The sequence below is a fragment of the Panthera onca genome, chromosome C1 (assembly GCF_046562875.1).
Source record: "Panthera onca isolate mPanOnc1 chromosome C1, mPanOnc1 haplotype 2, whole genome shotgun sequence".
NCBI lineage: Eukaryota > Metazoa > Chordata > Mammalia > Carnivora > Felidae > Panthera > Panthera onca.
This window is the reverse complement of record NC_138346.1, coordinates 96,871,280-96,887,306: the sequence shown is the minus strand read 5'-3', so window position 1 is coordinate 96,887,306 and position 16,027 is coordinate 96,871,280. Positions and strand designations below refer to the sequence as shown.

The following is a 16,027-nucleotide window of genomic DNA, read 5'->3' as shown; positions in this document are numbered from 1 at the left end:
ATAATCTGTGTCTAAGTTAATTTTCCATCTTTCTTCTTTCTCTTTCATCTCTCCAGAAGATTGGGTTCCATGGTATGTGTAAAAGTAAACATTTAACGGATATAAATTGCAACAGTGGAAGAACTTTTGTAGAGTCACATGCCAGAAGTCCTTCAGAGATTAGAGGAAGAGTCTGAAGATAACGGAGTCACTCTGGATTAAATGTAGGATACCAGCCATTCTTTATTATACAGCACACTGCTGACCATCCCCACCAGAGCTCAGAGTAAGATAGACACCTCCAGGGAGGAATCAAAATCTGGGATTCCTGGTTATGACTTTGCTCTTTGTCCCGAGTAAAAACTCCGTCCTTACACGATGACACGCACTCCAGGCTTTTCAAGGGCTCCTGGGGAAAGCATTTCAACCCAAAATATCATCTGTGATCTGTTTTCCATCACAGAGGGGAAAAAAAAAAAAAAAAAGGTCTGATGTTGGACATTTAGCTCCATGGGAAACTACCACCACAAATTGAATTTTGAAAATTCAATTCAATTTAAAATGCATTAAGGCCTATTTTAAAAAAAATCTTCTGGGGAGTCCTTTGTTATGTCAGGAATTTCTTTGGAAAGATGAAAAGCAACCACGGATGCATCTTTTGTATAAACCTGGATTCACATATATAGAACTTTCTTAAAATGAGGTATGAGGGCCTCAGGGCCTGCACCTCTTCCAGGCACTTCTTCAGAGAAGCTTTCCCCATTCTTGCACTGCTCGGAACACTAGTAGAAGCTCTCATCACAGCACACAGGAAAGTTTCTACACACAAGGGAGGCCAGACTGTTATCTGAGTAAAAAGCTCCAGGGAAACTACTACAGAGGAGAGCCACCATAAAAAGTGTCATTGAAGCTATGGCACTGAGATGGCATTTAGAAAGAAGCCAACCCCAACACCAGAGGAAGGGGAAGCCAGAAAGCTCACTGATCAAAGCACAGAGAGGCATGCTCCCCCCAACTTTGAAATGTGCTTAAGGTACACCTAGATGGTACAGGTATTAGCAGCATGAGTGCTGTGGTAAGATAGACCTCGGAGTTTCCTAGTCATGAGATCTTGGACAAGTTATTTCATTTTTAGCCTCAGTTTCTTCATCTCTATAAGGGGATGCTATAGTATCTCCCTGTAGAGTTGTTGTGAAAATTAAATGAACTAATACAAATAAAATATTTAAGTCCAGCACCCAGGATATAATAAGTATGTTATTGGCTATAATTATTATTATCAATAGCACCAAGTCAGATGAAAATGAAAAGCCATATGGAATGATTTAAAGTCATCTGATTACTCACTAACACCATCATCATCATTCCATACTAAATGATCACACACTGAGGGGAATGTGTACTGGTCCCTCCTCCTTCCATCCCCAGAATCCAGTATCCCCAATCAATGGCTGGATCGTGGTCTCTTTCCCTCCTCAGAACCCAGTGGTCCTGTGCTTCATTTTCTCAAAGTCCTTTCTCAACCAAATGACAATTGGATAAGCTTCATGTCAGCCCTTTCAAGGGACATAATGCAGCTCAGTTTAGCATTTAAAAACTAATTTTAATTCTAGAATCTCAGTACCAGTCAGTGCTCACATCCAAGGTACCAACATACCCGAGTAGAGGATTAGGCCCTAATTAGAAGCAGGTCCTAAAATATTATATGAGGACCCTGGTGTTTCTGCTCGGTTTAAGTTACACTGACTTCCAATCATGCATTTTATCTTTTGGCATGCATACATAGGTGCCCAATAAATGTTACCTTTGGTGATAATAAAACAAAAGCCTAACTTTCAAAAGTGAAATAACCAAAAGACCATTGTCTGCATTCTTGGCAGCGGCCAGAGAGCCAGTTTTCCCAAGTCAGCAGCCTCTGAGGAGGCTGGCCAGGGGCCAATTCCCAGGGCTGGCGCATTCCTGGGGCCTGGCAAGAGGCCACTGGGACCCTGTTTCCTCTTGCGTTCTCTTTATGTAGCGGAAAATCTTTCCTGCTTCGAACTCTCTAAGTCTGTTTTGCCCCCTTCGAAGTAAAGAGAGAGAGAGTCACATGGGAAATGATCTTCAGCCCCTTCTCCAAATCAAGTCTCCCACTGCTCCGAGTTGGCACAGCTCGAAGCAATTGAAGGCATAAGACAAACAAAAGAGAGCTCGGCTCTGTAGCCCAGTCTCCAGCCTGATTCTATCAGGGGCAGAGGGCCTGGGGCCGAGGACCCAGCAGGACCCTGTGCACAGGGAGTCATTGTACACTTGTTTATAAGGCTATGGGCACTTCTGCAAGCCTTTGGAATAAAATTGCCTGTTATAAATAAATAGACACTGGCTGAGCTTCAAGGGTGAGAGAAGTAGGCCAAAAGTTCCAGAAAAATATAATGCTCCATATAAGAAGGTCTGGAGTACAGCTCATTAACAGGGGACTACTGAGGCAGTTGGCCTCAGAAGAAAGGAATCCAAGGTCTTGTCTGATACAACCTGTAGCTAACACCTGGGGAACATTTCTGGCTGGTCACATCATGGATATGCCATTCGGTTTTTAAAGATCATATATGAATATACGCAAATCAAACATTTAGAAAAAAGTCTTTTCTGAATGTCTCTTTCCATCTGCAGACAAAGAAAACTGCCATCTGGAGTTGCGACGTCAGCTGGCTCCACATATTTTCAGGGAGGAGGAGGAGGTAACACGCCGAGCACTATGTTGTGTGCTCCATTTGAACCCCCTTCCCTTGATTCTAACAGCCCAAGCTCTTTCTACTACATTACGTGGCATCTATTTCCTCTGCAGCCTCTAAAACGAGTGCCCTACACACAGTAGGCTCTTCGTATGTGCTTTTCCTGAAGCTGACCCTGCTGCTTATGGTTTTGAGAGGCTGAAAGTTAGCAGTGAGGAAAGCCATCATGGCTATAATATGATACGTTTCATTGGCATAGAGTCCTACAATCTCCAAGACAACTTTCTGAGTCTTTGTTTCTCTTATGTTCATGGCAAACCCACTATCAAGGAGACAGAGATTCAGAGAGTTTAAGAAACTTGCTGAAGGCCACACATCTACTGAAGGTCTCACCTCAAGTTCAAATATGCAGACTTGGAGTTCTAATGCAATGATCAATCCATTATATGACACTCCAGCCACCCCACAGCATTGCACTAGGCACTTTTATCAGGACCTCTTAGACAAGACAGTGTCACTGGCCATGTGGAACTTGTGCTGTGAAGATACCACATCATATTGTTCTGGTTAAACCAAGTTGTTACCAACTTCCAAGGAAATGGGCTCAAAAGCAACTCATAGGAAACTGTTTCTAATAATATAGAAATAGTAACCTAATCTTGTTTACGATAGTGTTTTCTTCCCATTCCAGACTAGGTGTGGTATAGATTATAATAAGATAAATGTGCTGAATGTGTTCTGTTGGCCCCTAAACATCCACTTTCTATCCTTCTTTACCCTGCTCTATGCCCCCAAGATGCTATGTAGGCCCCTTTCCCTCTGGTTTCCAAGTGGGTTCAGCAAATGGGAGGTGCCAGAAGGCCCTGGAGAGTGGGTGGGGAAGTGGACTTTTCATGCCCTGATCCCCACCCTGCTGGGCCAACACTGGTTGGCTGCATCTCTCTATCTAAGGTGACACTTGCTACTAAGTGGCTCTCTCCTTCCGGCCACATAGTTGTATGGTTACGTCATTCCCCTGCCCTGTTATCCTGTTGAGTTCCCTACATCCTGCCCCGCCTTTGTAAGAGGCCTTTTATTAAACTGTCCTCCACGGGCACCTGGGTGACTCAGCTAGCTGGTTAAGTGTCTGACTCTTGATTTTGGCTCAGGTCATGATCTCACGGTTCATGGGATCAAGCCCCACCTCTGGATCTGTGCTGACAGCATGGAGCCTGCTTGAGATTTTCTCTCCCTCTCTCTCTCTCTGCCCTCCCCTGCTCTCTCTCTCCCTCTCTCTCAAAATAAATTTAAAAAGTAAATTAACTTAAAAAATAAATTGAGACAGAGAGAGACAGAGCATGAATGGGGGAGGGGCAGAGAGAGAGGGAGACACAGAATCGGAAGCAGGCTCCAGGCTCCGAGCCATCAGCCCAGAGCCCGACGCGGGGCTCGAACTCACGGACCGCGAGATCGTGACCTGAGCCAAAGTCGGACGCTTAACCGACTGAGCCACCCAGGCGCCCCAAACAAACTGTCTTGAGTGTGCCATCAGTTTCCTCCTAGGACCTCAACTGATGCAGTAAATAAGGAAATAATATTGTTGATGCAGTCTTTGTAGGAAAAACTATGTAAAGTTCCTAAGGTCCTCCTAAGAGGATGAAAAATTCTGACCACTTTAGATCTGGCTCTCTTTTACTTTCTCTTCCTCTTTGCTAGACCTCACCAAACAGGAAGTAGGTCAGATATTGTGCCTCAGGGACCTATCAGCAGAGCTCCAAACCTGGCCCACAAGATCTCAGACTAGCTACCTACTGCCGCCACATCTGGCTGGTAATTTCAAACACTTTGCACTCAGCCTTGTGCCCACTCACACCAGATTATGGCAGCCTTCATGACCTGGCCATCCCCAGGGACAGCAGGCCTATGACAATAGCTCCTCCTCCCAGAAAGGCCAACAGAACCTACTTATCTGCTGGCTCTGACAGATGGATCCCAGAGTTTATCAGACCAAATGATTTTATTTCCCTCAACGCATCTATGTGCATGAGAGCAGTCAATGAATTAATTGTATTAGGAAACCTACCAAGCTGAAGACAATTGCTTATGACAAGGACTAGAAAGGTGCTGAAAGACAGAAGGCAAGCAAACCTCAGAGGCATCTTCAGAAGTGGACAATTATGATCCATTAAGCCTAGTTAAGGAACTGAAATTTTTGAGGAGGAAACATCTGGAACTGCCTGGAATGCAAAGGAACCAGGAGGAACCACTGTTTGGGCTTGTAGAGAGCAGCCCAGACAAATGGGATTCCGTGTTAGGCAAGAATTGCAAAATTAGTACATGAAAGGGACAGCATTGAGGCAGTGCATCTGGTGTTAAGTGAAGCGTTTTAATACAATGGCTCCTGGTTTTGCTCTTGAAATATTAATTGAAATTGGGATGAGTATGAGGGCTGTCACATGAATAGAAAACTGGCAGAAAGATCATAAATACTGGCTAAGCTGAGCCAAGGCAACAGAACATGGCAATAGAAAGGGAAGTGAAAATGCTGCCTAATTCCCAGCCATGAACTCTGTGGATGCTTACTAAATATTAATTGAGAATAATGAACTATACTAGAGGATGGTAAATTAGTGTGAGACAGGCTGCTGAAATACAGCTAATATATATGTACAGTTGGTATAGCATACACTGAAAAATGAGAAGAAAGGAAATCAAAATGATTTAGCTGTGTGATGTACCAGGAAGCGTGGGTAAGAGGATGGGGGAGGGATGGCAAGAGGGACAAGAGGAAAGTTAAGACAATAATTCAGGATCACAATAGAGCTTTCTTAGGGTCTCGGCAATTCCTCAAGTATAAGCCAGGCACCTTTGAGTCATACTCTATTCTTTTAAGACATTGTGGTTTTCTCAATAAACTTCTTCTTTAGGGACCTCAGGGACACCACAGATTAAATTTGGACCAATTTCATGGATGGAGATAAAGCTGTCCTCCTTGGGAAAGCCCTCTCTGATCAATACAGTCAGAAGAGCAAACTCCTTCCTAAATCCCATCACTCTTGTTTGCACCACTGTATACCTCCTGGTATTACTATGATTTGTATATATGTGACTATATTTTGTAAAGCTTCGTAAAATGGAAATCATGTTTTGCATTTCTAATTGAGTGCTAAGAAATAGCACTTCACAGTGCTAAGTGACCTTAGTAGGTGCTCAGTTCCAGTGCTGATCAATTAGGAACACTACAGAGGAAAACACGCACCTGTCAGGGAGAACACGCCTACTGGGTTGGAAGACCAGCTTCTAAGGAGATCGATAAAAGCTCTACCTCTTGTTATGGACAAAACACTAGAGAATCTGCCACGGGAACAATCTTAGGCTGCCAGAGGAGGATACAGAAACCTCAGTTGCCATGGAAACTTGTATGATCTGATGACTCCCATTGTTGAAATATGGTGAAACACCAGGAGAATGACAAGCAGATCCCTGAGCTCTAAGAAAACACAGAACACTCCAAGCAAATGTCGCTGCTTATTTGTACCTATTTCTTACAACGCAGTATCATTTTATCATAAATAACAGAGCATTTACAAAGGGCTTTCAAAATGTTTCCAGTTCCTATCTTGATTAAGTGATCTCTGAGACCCCAAGTATGTATAGGTCTATGTCTGCAGCAGGCAGACAGCACTCACTGCAGCAGGTGAGTACAGGTGATGGAGCCAGGTGTTTCTGAGATCCTGCTTTGTGACCTGGGTAAGGTCAGCCATCTGTGTGCAGGTCTTATGGACCAGGCTTGCTAGACTAATGACAGAGGAAGCTACCTAATCACTCTTGGGTCACAGATACCTTTGAGAATATGATTATAGCTATGGACTCCCTCCCTATAAAAAAGTGTACATATGCACATACATATAAAATTTAATACAATGCATTTCAGAGAATTCAAAACCCCTGGAGCCTTTTCATAAAGTTGCCCAATCAAGCACCTTGGAACTCAAGACGGTCGAGGTATCATGTTAAAAATCTCTGATGTAAAACAAAAGTCTTTATACACACACTGGAATCACCCTTGGTAAAACTGAAAAGGTTGTCGTCCACCCTCCCAAACGTTTGATCCAGCGCTCAGTGCCTCCCTCCTCCAGGTAGTGCCCCCTTACTCCATATCCATACCTCCTGATAGTGTGTACTGAGTTCACAAATGGCCACTAACTTGTGAGTTCACTCATTCATTCACTCATTCATTCATCCATTCATTCATTGCACAGCATGTTTTTCATGTGTCCAACTTGAGGGACCCAAATGTGAGTATGACAGGGCTCATGTCCTCTAGGACCTTACAATTCAGCTCAGTCAGGCCTGATTTTGCTTTCCAGGGGATACTGGGCAATGTCTGGAGACAGTTTTGGTTGTCACAGTTGGGGGAAAGGTGCTATTAGCATCCAGTGGATAGAAGCCAGGGGTGCTGCTAATATCCTACAATGCACAGAACACCCTCAACTTCGCAACAAAGAAATACAGCATTCAAAATGTCAAATACACTGAGAAACCTCAATTTATGACAGACAGGCATGTGACAAAATGTTGAACGCAGTGATAAAGACCAGAGGTAAACATTATAGCAGCTCAGGAAAGGGCATTTTAATAAAAACTTCGGAATATAGGATTATGGCAACAGACTGCCTTACTTTCAATGACAAGAGGAAGGAAGAAGGGAAGAGAAGCCATTCAGGGTAAGCCATCACCATACTGAAGGGAGTCATTCCTCTGTGTAACACCAGAGAAGGGGGCATCAATTTCAACTGGTGGGCAAGCAAATGGCATTTTGGGGGGAATTCCCTCAGGGGAAATGATGTTGGCACTCTACCCAACCCCATCACTCAGGGGCTCACCCAAAAGAATGTGCAGCCATGTGATCAGTTCATCACTCAAGTTATAAAACCTGTTGCATACTGCGTGACAGCTATACTTTGGATGCACCTTGTAATCCATAATTCCTCCCTACTCTACTCCCAATCCACTCTATATCTCCATCTAGTACATGTATACACCACAATGAGTCCCCAGGTAGGTAAAAACACAAAGTTATAGATACGATATATTATAGAGAGATTTTATATATATAAACACTATCATAAACTTTAATCTCTGTGGAAGCTGGTTCCAAGACTTGGTTAATCAGAAAAGGCACAAGACCAGAAGTCAGACCTAGACTGAGTTCCAACATATGCATTCTTTATTCTTTGTATCTCCCTCCCAACCTCCAACCCTTTGACAACTGTTTTAGTAAAATCAGGCCTGGTCTGTCTCATCAGCAGGGAGAGATATGGGAGATGTGCTGATACACCTGTATACTTCTAGCCTGTTGAAGCTGGGGCTGTTTACAATTGGAAGCACAATGCAAGGAGCTCCCAGTCACTGCCATACACTCCCAGTCACTGCTTCTGAGCTGCTACCTGTGGAGTGACAGCATGATCTGGAGGCAGCCACAACGGAGTTGAAATCCCAAGTCTACCACACATCAGTTCTATAGCCCTGAGGAAGTTCCTTAACCTGTTAAGTTTCAGAAGTTTTATTCATAAAATAGGAATAATTAAGGGTCGTCATTAGTGAATGACAATTTCCATCTTAAGCACTGAGCAGAGTGTCCTGGCACATAGTAAGCCTCAGTAAATTTCAGCTATTATCACCAAGGGAAGAGAGCCATCCTGGTTCATACTCAGTGCATGGTCACTGCCTGAACATGCTAAGCTGTCTGCTAAAGTGGCTTGGAGGGTAGACTTTACCATCATCCTTGTGCAGGAGCCATGCTAATATTCTCCGTATCACTCCAATTTTTAGTATATGTGTTGCTGAAGCAAGCACAAAGATTTTTTTTTTTTTATCTTTAAGTAATCTCTACACTCAATGTGGGGCTTGAACTCACAACCTGAGAGTCACATGCTCCACTGACTGAGTCAGCCAGGCACCCCAGTAGACTTTACCAGTCCCCACTGCCAACATACTCTATGTCCACTGCTTAGGTATATTCTGTTTCTGCTCCTTTGTCCTGCCTTCCACTCAGATTATTTTCAACAGCAATATTGCTCATATCTCCAGCCTCCCTCCCAGCACTGTTCTTGGTGGGTTCTGATATTTTCCTGCTCATCTGGGGCCCCTTTAAGACCCTTAGCAACCAGTTATTTTGGGCTGTGCCTACCTGGCCAAGCCTCCCTGTCTTTTCCCAGCCCATTTGCACCAAATCAATCCATAGCCCCCAGGTGTCTGTGCTGCTGGAGAGAGCTGGTCAGGACATTCCTCCAGCATGTTCTTGACCTACCATGATAGGCTCAGCTAGGCTGCAAGGCAGATTCATTAGGTATTCACTTAAGCATTTGACACTTTTCTCATTCCACCATTGCCTACTGTCAAAGGGGAGCAGTCAAAGATTCAGCACAACATTTTGGGAAGGTAGCTAACCCAGGCCAAAGCCAGTCTGTTCCCCACCTATTGCTTCTTCCCAAAAATGAGCTTTGGCTGGATCCTCAGCACCACACCTTCCCACCCACACCTGGATCCAGAGCATGGTCTCTGTTCTTCTTGGGATATCCAGGAGACAGCTAAGATAACAGCCCTGTTGGGGGGGATAATGTAGCTGAGGAATAAAAACCTCCCTCTTATTTATTGACCTTCCTCCACTTGATGCTCACTTGAAAAATTTCAAACAATCTTGATATCAGAGCACAAAGGTCAGGCTTCCTGGAGGGCAAGCTGACCTTTGCCCAGTGGTGAGAGGCACTGAGTAAACCATATTTCACATAGGCTTCCATTAGTAGAAGGGGTCACAGGTAGCTGGGATTTGAGTAGCTGGAAACCTCTAGCAACCTAGTGATTTGTGCTCTGTATAGCATTGCTATGGTGAGAGGTAGCTCAAACATAGCACCAAGAGTCAAGAAAGCTACAGGCATGCCAGGAACACTACGAAAACACAGTCTTGGTTAGTATTCACAAGCCACTGGCTATACTGAGCAACACTAATAATGCCCCTCTTTTGCATTTAGAAAAAGTCTCAGTGAGTTTTGAGCTTTCTAAAATAGTTACCTTTGCCCAAATTCATGTACTTGGGTATATATATCATTGTTTGACTTCCTAAACCTGCTCCTTTGCCTGTCTCAGCATATTGTGCATCGTGAGGGTAAACACAGGTCACTACTCAGAAAGTCAGCACCCAGGAAAAGTGAACTAGACCTTCAAGTTTCCTATTTACCATGTACAAATATCCTTTAGAATCCAGGCTGCTGCCCTCACAAATAAAGTTTCATTGGAACATAAGTCATGTCCATTTATTCACGTATTGTCTGTGGCTGCTTTCCTGCTCCAGCAGCAGAGTTGAGTAGTTGTGGCTGCTCATAGGCCTGTAAAACCTAAAAGATTTACTATCTGGATTTTCAAAGTTTGCTGAACCCTGCTTTGGAATTACTTCCGGTCACTGAACAGGGGTGAAATAACTGAAGATAAAACAGTAGAAATCTACATTTGTGTATTTGTCAGAATTTGTCCCTCTGTAAATATAAATATACATATAAATATAGATTTATTATAAGGGATGGACTTGTAATTATAGAGGCTGAGAAGCCCCATGATATTCTGTCTGCAAGCTGGTAACCCAGGACACCCAGCGCTGTAGCCCCAGTCCCAACCTGAAGTCCTGAGAACCAAGGTAACTAATGGTGCAAGTTCCAGCCTAACTCCAAAGTCCTAAGAAGAAGGAGTGCTAGTTTACAAGCACAGAAGAAGATGGATGTCTCAGCTCATGCAAATGGCAGGTATGACCTTTCTCTGCCTTTGTGTCCTACTCAGGTCTTCAGTCAATCACATGATGAGGGCAAACTTCTTTACTGGATCTACTGATGCAAATGCTAATCCCTTCTGGAAACACCCTCACAGACATGCCCAGGAGTAATGTTTTGCCAGGTATGGAGGCATCCTTGAGCCTAGTCAATTTGACTAGGAAAAGCCAATTCAGCAATGACATGAGTTATTACCAGAGGGTATGGGACAATATCCTTGGGTTGCCCCTTTTTTCTCTGCTCACCCACCAAACTGTCCCCATTGTTTTAGTTGTAGTACATGTGCTACTGAAGCAAGCTCTCGAATCACCTCAGTGCACATTCTACCTCCAGCTTCTTCATGGTGCTCCTTACACACTCCCCCCATGACTTGGTGCCTCTCACAGTCAGTGCCATGCCATTCACCTCCTCCATGTTCTATCATTTTTTCTGCTTATTAGGTTGGCTTCCAAAAATAAACTATTGCCTTGTATCAGTCAGGGGTTCTGCACGAAAATGATGGCACACACAAAGTATCTAATTGAGATTTGGGTAAAGGACCTATGCAATAACGTGTGGGCAGACTTAAAGCAAACCAACATGAGATGGACTGGCAACATCCAAGAGTTATTACTACCAAGAACCCTGAAGGGACACGGGAAGAGGAAAGGTGCCAGAACACAGAGAGAACTGTGGTTTTGTGGGAGAGGGTTGCTCAACAGAAGCTGTGACCTTAGACAGAGTGGTCCAATCACTGTGGTCCAGGACCAGATGAGGACAGAACAGGAAAGCAATGATCTTGATCTCTCTCCCCGCCTGACCTCTGATCTCCTGCTAGTTACCCCTGTTGGCCAAAGCTAACTAGATGCCAGAAGACATAGGAGCCTATTGACAAGATCTGTGTGATACATCCTCCAGGGGTGCACAGCCAGGTAGAGAAGGATGGAGTAGAAATGGTGACTATCCAGCATATCCCATAGCTACTAAAAAGTCTCAAATATAAAACAGGTTTTCCATGATGCTTGTTGGCTGACTTAATATGTGCCTGTGGAAGGCTGAATTACTCTAATGGTTCTGATACAAGCCATCGAGAGGCTAAAGGATGAACTGAAGGACTTGTGTGGGGCCTTTCCTGCACTTATGAATTTATCAAAACCACACTGTTTTCAGAGCTGAGGATCTAGTTTGGCCAATGTTTTCACTTCCTTCTGGTAGGGGGAAAAAGGAACAGGGTACCATGAAAGAATTTTCCATTCATAAAAGAAACCTACTCCCATCCATGCTGAAAAGCAAAAAGTAATTTTTCCTCAAATTAAAAGAGAATTTTTGCTATTTATATGTGAGATGGTAAAAAAGATAATTCACTCCCAACCTTCTCATCAGCTAAATGCTATCACAGCCACAAGTACCAAATAGCTGTACAGACAGCCTGGGGATGATTCTTACAAATAAAAAGGCACAGTGTGAAATGCTGACTTTTTCTGATCAAAAAGCATCCTGGGGTGGGCTGAACAGCTGTGGGTCAAGAAGAGGCCTCGATTTCTGGGGTGATTTTTATTGCTATCACAGAGAAGACTGTACTCGCCGTGAACATGCGGCTACTCGATGCACCCCTCCCGGTGAAGGCAAACTTGCAGTCACTTGTCTTTCTCTCAGGGTATGTACCCCCCACCTTGAAACATATTTTTCATTTCAGTTTCACTTACCTGTCACTTTCTTCTTAAAAAGAGTGATTTATCAAGTAAAAAATCAACATCAAAGAGCACTTCAACGTTGCCAGGGTACACACACAGACACACGCAAAAGCATACACACTCAAACCCTCCTGTGTCCTGTCCTGAAAGCAAAATGATGACTAAAGACCACCAAGGACTATCCCCCAATTGGAGCTTTTTTCAGCATCAGGTCTGTGGGTTTCTTCACGCTGCGGTTCCTCCAGCCTACAAATTTAAAAGCTGTTGCAAGGGAGCTATAATTTCTACTCAACACTTCATGATTTGATTATGTAAAATAAAAAGTATAATGAAGTTAATAGCACCTTATTCTTGCAGTACATTATGAGGAATATTTTTTTTTCCCTGCAAAATGTGGAAATGGAAATTACCTCTGGGCCTTCTAACTCTCAAAAATGTGGGTCATAATGGTTACTGCGGTGGAATTTCAAGACTTAAGATTTAGTATATTTCTCTTTCCTCTCTTCAGTTTTCCGAAGGGACATCTTCTCTTACTGGGATTTTATGCAGTAAAATGCACAGACGTGGAGTGACGGGCAGGAGACCCACATTGTATGCTGGTTGTGGAACCTCAAGAAGAACATTTAATCTCACTGAGTCATAACCTTGTCTGCCAAGTGAGGAGACTGGATAACCCGGCCCCAGGTTAGCACTCTAGGATTTTTAAAAAAATAACATCAAGTGAAATAAGGTAACCCTTCCTTGGGAAAGAAGTGTAGTATAGGATACCAGGTGCTTCTTTTCCCTTGTATTTTCCAGCAACCCTTATCCAGAATCATCACGCTGTGCTTCTTTCCTAATTATTTGTGTGGTTTCAACATGGAGCCAAAGAGGAGGACAATGTCTTGGGTTCAAGTCCTTTACAGCCAGTCAGCTTTGACCTCATCCCTGTCTACCTCTCCTCCTGATGGCTGCAATAGAATCCACTCAAGGGACTTTCAATGGGTCTCAACCTCGAAGCCCCAACTCAAAACGAGCACTCTTGCTGTCACTGCCTCAGTATCTTATAGGAAGAAAGAAGAGAACACTCAAACAGAAGGCAAATTTACAGTCACATGGCCTAAACTGTATACTGTTGAGTAGCATTTGAGGACTCCCATATACCAGACCACATAGTCAAAAGAGAGCACACTCTTTCAGGATTTTCCCAATTATCCCACATGCAGATGTGACACTTAATCTGCCTCCAGGAAACAAGGAAGATCCTTCACTGGTGTAAAAAAAATCTCCTAAGCGTCACTTGGATTTAATGGGATTACGCTTCTCAGGTGGTGCCAAGCAACGAGTTCTTATTTTTCCAGTGTGCTTTTATGCTGGAAATCAGAAATTGGATCTTCAGGCCCCATAAGACTCAGGGTAGAGCCATATGCCAAGGGGAACCCAAGCTTGTCTTTGGGCTTTCAGCTAGCACTGGTACTATGACAGGCTTTGATTTATGCTCACAATCAAGCCTGTCCCTGAGCAAAATTTAAATGTGGACAACGATTTCATTAATGATGTTTCCCCTTTCTCTGACTTGCAGGTACCCAACCCCCTCAGGATAATTCACTACTTTGTCCCTCCCTGCCCCAACCCAGCACTCCGTTGTGCTCTGAATCCTTTTGTTCACTAATTCCCTCAACAAAATGTTGCTCAGCTGCTTGACATTTGGGAAAAAACCAAGACCTCTTATTAATGAGGGCTACTACGAATTACTGAAAGACAATAGCTTTGCATGCTTGCATTTATAGAATCTTTGCATATTCTCTGGGACTGAAGGCAGAATTGAGGACTGTAGGGACTAATCAGCAAGGATATTTTGGGGTTAAGAGAACCTTTCCTGTGCTGCTCATATTATAATATATGGGCATCTCAGTCCTCTGCTTAGGTATATGACAGACCCTGTAGGCAGGTTAATCGGTAAAAAGTGTTTTCTTTGGAAAAGGAGAGGCTGAGAAATTATCTTTTCATCTTAAGTTCCCCCCAGAAACTATCCCCCAGGGAATATACATATAAACACACACACACACACACAATTTTCATCACATTCTACCCACAGGTAGAAAGACTCAAGAGATGAGAAGAGGGCACATATATTTGGAGGAGAACCTAAAATGCTACAAAATTTCTTAGTCTCTGAATGTAGGCTGGTAGGTGCATAACCCACAGAGACACAGAAATTGATTCTAAGAACAAGAGAGGAAGTAGACACAAAAGTGTCACGTAATCCTCTTCCCCATTCCTGGAAACTCACATCTAGGAATAGTTTGTGACATTAAGCCTCAGAAATTATGAGTAAATAGCTACTCTATACACTGGCAGAGCAAGACCTACAGCAGCAGAGTCAGAAAAGTGCAACTCCTAAATCAATTCAACAAATATTTGATTGGATGCCTACTCAGACCCAGACACCAGGCCAAGTCCTGGGAGCACACAAATGAATAAAACACATCCCTCCACAGCATGCAAAAGAAGATGCTGAGCTAAATGTCTATTTTGGTAGATGAGCAAAAGATAAAGGAGTGACTTGTCTGATTTCTTACACTGTTCATATGCATTAGGGAACAGAAGAGGGAGATACACCTCTGAGCCAAGCAACTGTGAAAGAGCGGCCAACTTTCAGAAATCAGTGACTTTGTCTCTTTCCTTGCACGAACCAGATTCTCATACATGAAGGCAAACACAACTAGGTTGTTAATGACACTTATTGGCATTAACACTTTTGCAAAGAAAGTTCATAAACAATTGAACCAGGGTACGTACCTAAGAAGATCTTAGAGACGCTTCGCTCTTCCATATTTGAAGCTCTATTGAATTCTTGTTCAACTTATCCCCAAAATTAAGATAAATGGGTGATGGAACAACTATATATAGGCTTGGCATTTGGCATCAGCTTTACAGTAGTGTTTTTGTATAGGTTAAAGTCTCCTTCAGCTGGAATTAATGTAATTATATATAATGTTGACAGATTATGACATTTGCCTATTAAGACACTATACAAACATTCCAATTATTTGCTGGCTTTTGACTTTGTAAAAACTAAATGAAACAAAATCCCAGGGGATATGGCTAATGGGGTAACTGGAATAGAAGTTTCAAAAGCACAGTGTTCAGGAAATAACAGTCAAAGAATAATGCATTTTAAGCCAAAACATATAGAGCAGTAAATGAATATTTAGTACTTACCACAAGACTGCTGTCTAGAGACAGCCTTTTTCCAAAGTCCCTTTTCTCAAGCTGTCTCTTTCCCTCCATGGGTGAAGTTATTTATTTTCCTTTGTGATTTATAAGAATTCCCCTTCTGTTTCCAGGGTCACTGTAAAAAGTGAGCATGTGTTTTACCATCCGAGTGAACAGTGTTTAGACCCTTGTTTTTAGCTTTCTAACCAGAAACAAGTGTTGAAGCCAAAATACCCAGACCCAAATCATAAGTACAGAACTGGGCTCTCTCAACTCAACAGACCTCTCCGTGTTGCAAACGTCAGAGTCATCTTTATGGAGGCCCCTGTGTTTTTACAGGTCTTGCTAATGGCGCTGGGGAATGGGTTTGCAGGTTGAATCAGCAGACTGTGGAAAAAAGCAAACAGTCCGTTTCATGCCACGCTTGCTCCACACTCGTCTTCCCTCTATCAGCCAGAATCAATCTGTTACTGTGCACATAGATGCAGTCTGCAAATTCCATGAGATCAAACTGACAAAACCAGACTCCATAACCAAGAGCTGCTGAGCCCAAGGCCCGAGGAGGAGAAACTGAAACCTGAACATGATTGTTAACACTTCCTCATAAAACATTTAAACATATTGGGGGAACATTATAAGATGCATTCTCTTTAGGACAGGTGGA

The 16,027-nt window shown here is 43.2% G+C and overlaps 1 protein-coding gene and 1 pseudogene across 3 annotated transcripts in view; both read right to left on the bottom strand.

Annotated features, from left to right (window-relative positions):
• Window positions 1-16,027, bottom strand: part of NCKAP5 (NCK associated protein 5) — a 968,925-nt gene that overhangs the window by 810,588 nt on the left and 142,310 nt on the right. For all 3 annotated transcript variants that reach the window (XM_060622495.3, XM_060622496.3, XM_060622500.3), the window contains exon 2: window positions 15,370-15,499. In XM_060622495.3, coding sequence (XP_060478478.1) covers window positions 15,370-15,438 — 69 coding nt within the window. In that variant the 5' untranslated portion in view covers window positions 15,439-15,499. The remainder of the gene's footprint in view (window positions 1-15,369; window positions 15,500-16,027) is intronic.
• On the bottom strand, window positions 8,452-8,528 carry LOC132674053 (U6 spliceosomal RNA; annotated as a pseudogene).